At 36.1% G+C, this 2,956-nt stretch overlaps 1 protein-coding gene across 1 annotated transcript; it reads left to right on the top strand.

Moving 5' to 3' along the window:
- The first annotated feature begins 321 nt into the window (after nt 1–321).
- On the top strand, nt 322–1,850 carry LOC110093058 (ethylene-responsive transcription factor ERF003). The gene is made up of 2 exons (XM_020817821.2): nt 322–984; nt 1,071–1,850. The coding sequence occupies exons 1-2, from the start codon at nt 905–907 to the stop codon at nt 1,417–1,419; spliced, it is 429 nt and encodes a 142-aa protein (XP_020673480.1). The 5' UTR covers nt 322–904; the 3' UTR covers nt 1,420–1,850.
- The last annotated feature ends 1,106 nt before the right edge of the window (nt 1,851–2,956 follow it).

Raw genomic sequence — 2,956 nt, forward strand, 5'->3', positions numbered from 1 at the left:
GGGGCGCTTTACTTTTACGATCATTGTTACATTGTTGTTTAGCTATCTCTTCATTAATTTCTATGATCAGTGGTTTCTTACAACTATATCTATTAAAATGCGGTATAATTTTTTTGCTTCTTTTTTCTGATCATTGTTACACTACTATTAAGCTATTATTTTCTTACTATTTTTTTGAAATTTCTGTGATCATTAATTTTTAATACAACTAGATCTGTTAAAGCCTGATAACTATAAAAATAATAATAATTTTTCGACTCTTCCCAAAAGATTTGTCATTTAGCTTAATATAATTTGAAAATAAGATTGACTTTAAATTTAATACTCATCTTCTAATTAAAAGTTTAAATATGATACTTTTATTTTTACACTAAAAAATCCTTATTTTATATATATTATCTATCTATGAGCAATTAAATTAGCCTAAATAACAATGCTTGAGACTTCACTAAGCCATGTAGGGCCCAAAAGCTCCTGAAGGGTTCACTAGCTGACAAAATTCTATTAACTTTGAACCAACCAAAACACATGGGTCACACATAATATATATATCTATAGTTGCACTACTTCCATATCTAATGAACCTTTTATATCCATTATATTACACCAGAGGCCTTTCTTCATGGTCCTCAATTGATTGGATGGCTGTGATGCATCCCCAGCTTTTTCTATCCTGATCGGATGGCTAGGATAATTGTATTCTTAGTCCAAATCTGGTGAGGCCAATTTGGACTTAGACGATCGACAAATAGTCAAATAGACTAAAGGCAGGGGATATATTAGTCATTGCATTTGAGCCATTCTCTACATAAATTGAGAGAGGAGGGAGAGGCCAACCCCTCCACTAGAAATCAAATCAGTTAAGTAAAGTCGTTGAAGCTTCTCTTCATTTGAGTTAGCTCAGATGCCAAAGTTGCTGAGATACAGAGGAGTGAGGCAGAGGCATTGGGGCTCTTGGGTCTCAGAAATCAGGCATCCTTTGCTGTAATTATCACCATTCTTCTGCATTATAATTCCTCTGAAAGTCAAATTTTTGACAATTGCAAGCTTCATTTTCTCATTGATTGCAGAAAAACTAGAATTTGGCTGGGGACCTTCGAGACGGCGGAGGATGCGGCGAGGGCCTACGATGAGGCGGCCAGGCTCATGTGCGGTTCAAATGCGAGGACAAACTTCCCGCCAAATTCGAACTCGGCATCGGCCTTATCGCCGAGCCTTGTTGCGAAGCTGGAGAGATGCTGCATTACATCTCAAGAGGAGATGAGGAGAGCTAAGGTGGAGATGGAAGGGGAGGGAGAAGTATGCATGGATGAGGAGTTCATTGAGGAGATGATAGAAGAGCTCAGATACAATGGGTCTGTTGAGATATCATCATCCTCCTGCTCTTCTTCATCTGCTTCTCTTTTTCCAAATCCATAGTGTAAGTTAGGAATTTGGCTTTCTGGCTCTATTTTAAGCAGGTTGTATAGTTTGAGAATTGTTTAATTGAGTTGCTTTTGGTGGATGAATTACTGAGTGCTGGAAAGAAAATTTTTCACTACAGATATTTGAGTTCAGATTACATACAAGGTTTTGTTGCTTTTATATTTGGTACAAATTGATGTTTCTTTATATCTGTATCAGTGTGTTTCTGTCGTATTTGTGCAGAAATCTTGCAGCCATGTCAATACGAGCATCAATGGTTGTGAATTTGTTGGTGAAATTGGAATTATATGCTCCTTGTTTTCTTCTGAAATGGGTGATTTCAGTACATAATTGTTTATATGGATATATTCTTGATAAACTTTGCTAATGAAAGTTTTATAATTTGGTAAGCTGATGTTTTTAAAAGTGGAAGATAAGATTAGAGAGAGTCGTCTTAGATGGTTTGGTCACATAAAACGGCAGCTTAGAGAGAGTTGCCTTAGATGGTTTGGTCACATTAAACGGAGGCCTTCTGTTGACCCGGTTAGACAAATAGAGGTATTAGATTTGACTTATGTTAAGAAAGGTAGAGGTAGACCTAAAAAACTTGGTTAGAAAATATTAGAAATGATATTTCTTTATTAGATTTAAATGAGAATTTGACTTTTAACAAGACACAATGGAAAAAAAGAATTCATGTAGTCAACCCCGCATAGTGTGACAAAGGCTTGATGTTTGTTGATGTTTTTAAAAGTATTTTCAAGCTTCTGCTAGCAAAATGATCATTAAGTTCTGTAGGATCTTAACGGTAAACAAACACCCGTTTGCCAACTGCACACAGGCTTAAAGTGAAATAGGAAAATATTAAGTGGAAATATGTAGGTGCTTGTGATGCTCTTTTGTACTTTTGATTCTGTTTATGTACAATTTAGATTAGAAAAATCAAGCAATGAATCAAGGTATAAGCATGAACTTACATATACTCTCTCAAACCAAAACCAAAGAAGCAAGAACCAAAAGCAAAAGTTCTTAACTTGTAGCTTAATCTCGTAATCTATTCTGTACATTCATTTTTAGAGTTAGGATTGTGTGGTATTTATGCAGAGCTCATTAGCTTAATATTTTTTTTTCAACTGAGATGTATTTGTATTCAAGGATCAAGCTTAATACATCTTTTTGCTTTAGTCATGAATGTTCTCACTAGACATTTGTAAGAGATTGTATCTTGGTGTATGCTTTTTGTTGATTATATTCTTCTTGTTGATAATACTAGAGATGGAGTTGAAGGTAGACATGGAACTCAGAAAACCTGCTAAAATACGTCACGTACCTATTTAACATCGTTCTCCGAACGACTGCGGAAATCCAGCTCAAATCTTACATACCGTCCGACATCGTGCCACTCAAAACCTCTGCATGACAAAGACAAGCCTCGCACTGCCTAGTCGTGCTCCACATGATCTCTCCCATCGTTAAAACGAGAATGAAACAAAACTTTCGCTCGTTTTCCTGCTTCTTCGCACACGAGCAGCTCCGCCTCATTCGTTTCCAA

This window comes from Dendrobium catenatum, unplaced genomic scaffold (assembly GCF_001605985.2).
Source record: "Dendrobium catenatum unplaced genomic scaffold, ASM160598v2 fragScaff_scaffold_621, whole genome shotgun sequence".
NCBI lineage: Eukaryota > Viridiplantae > Streptophyta > Magnoliopsida > Asparagales > Orchidaceae > Dendrobium > Dendrobium catenatum.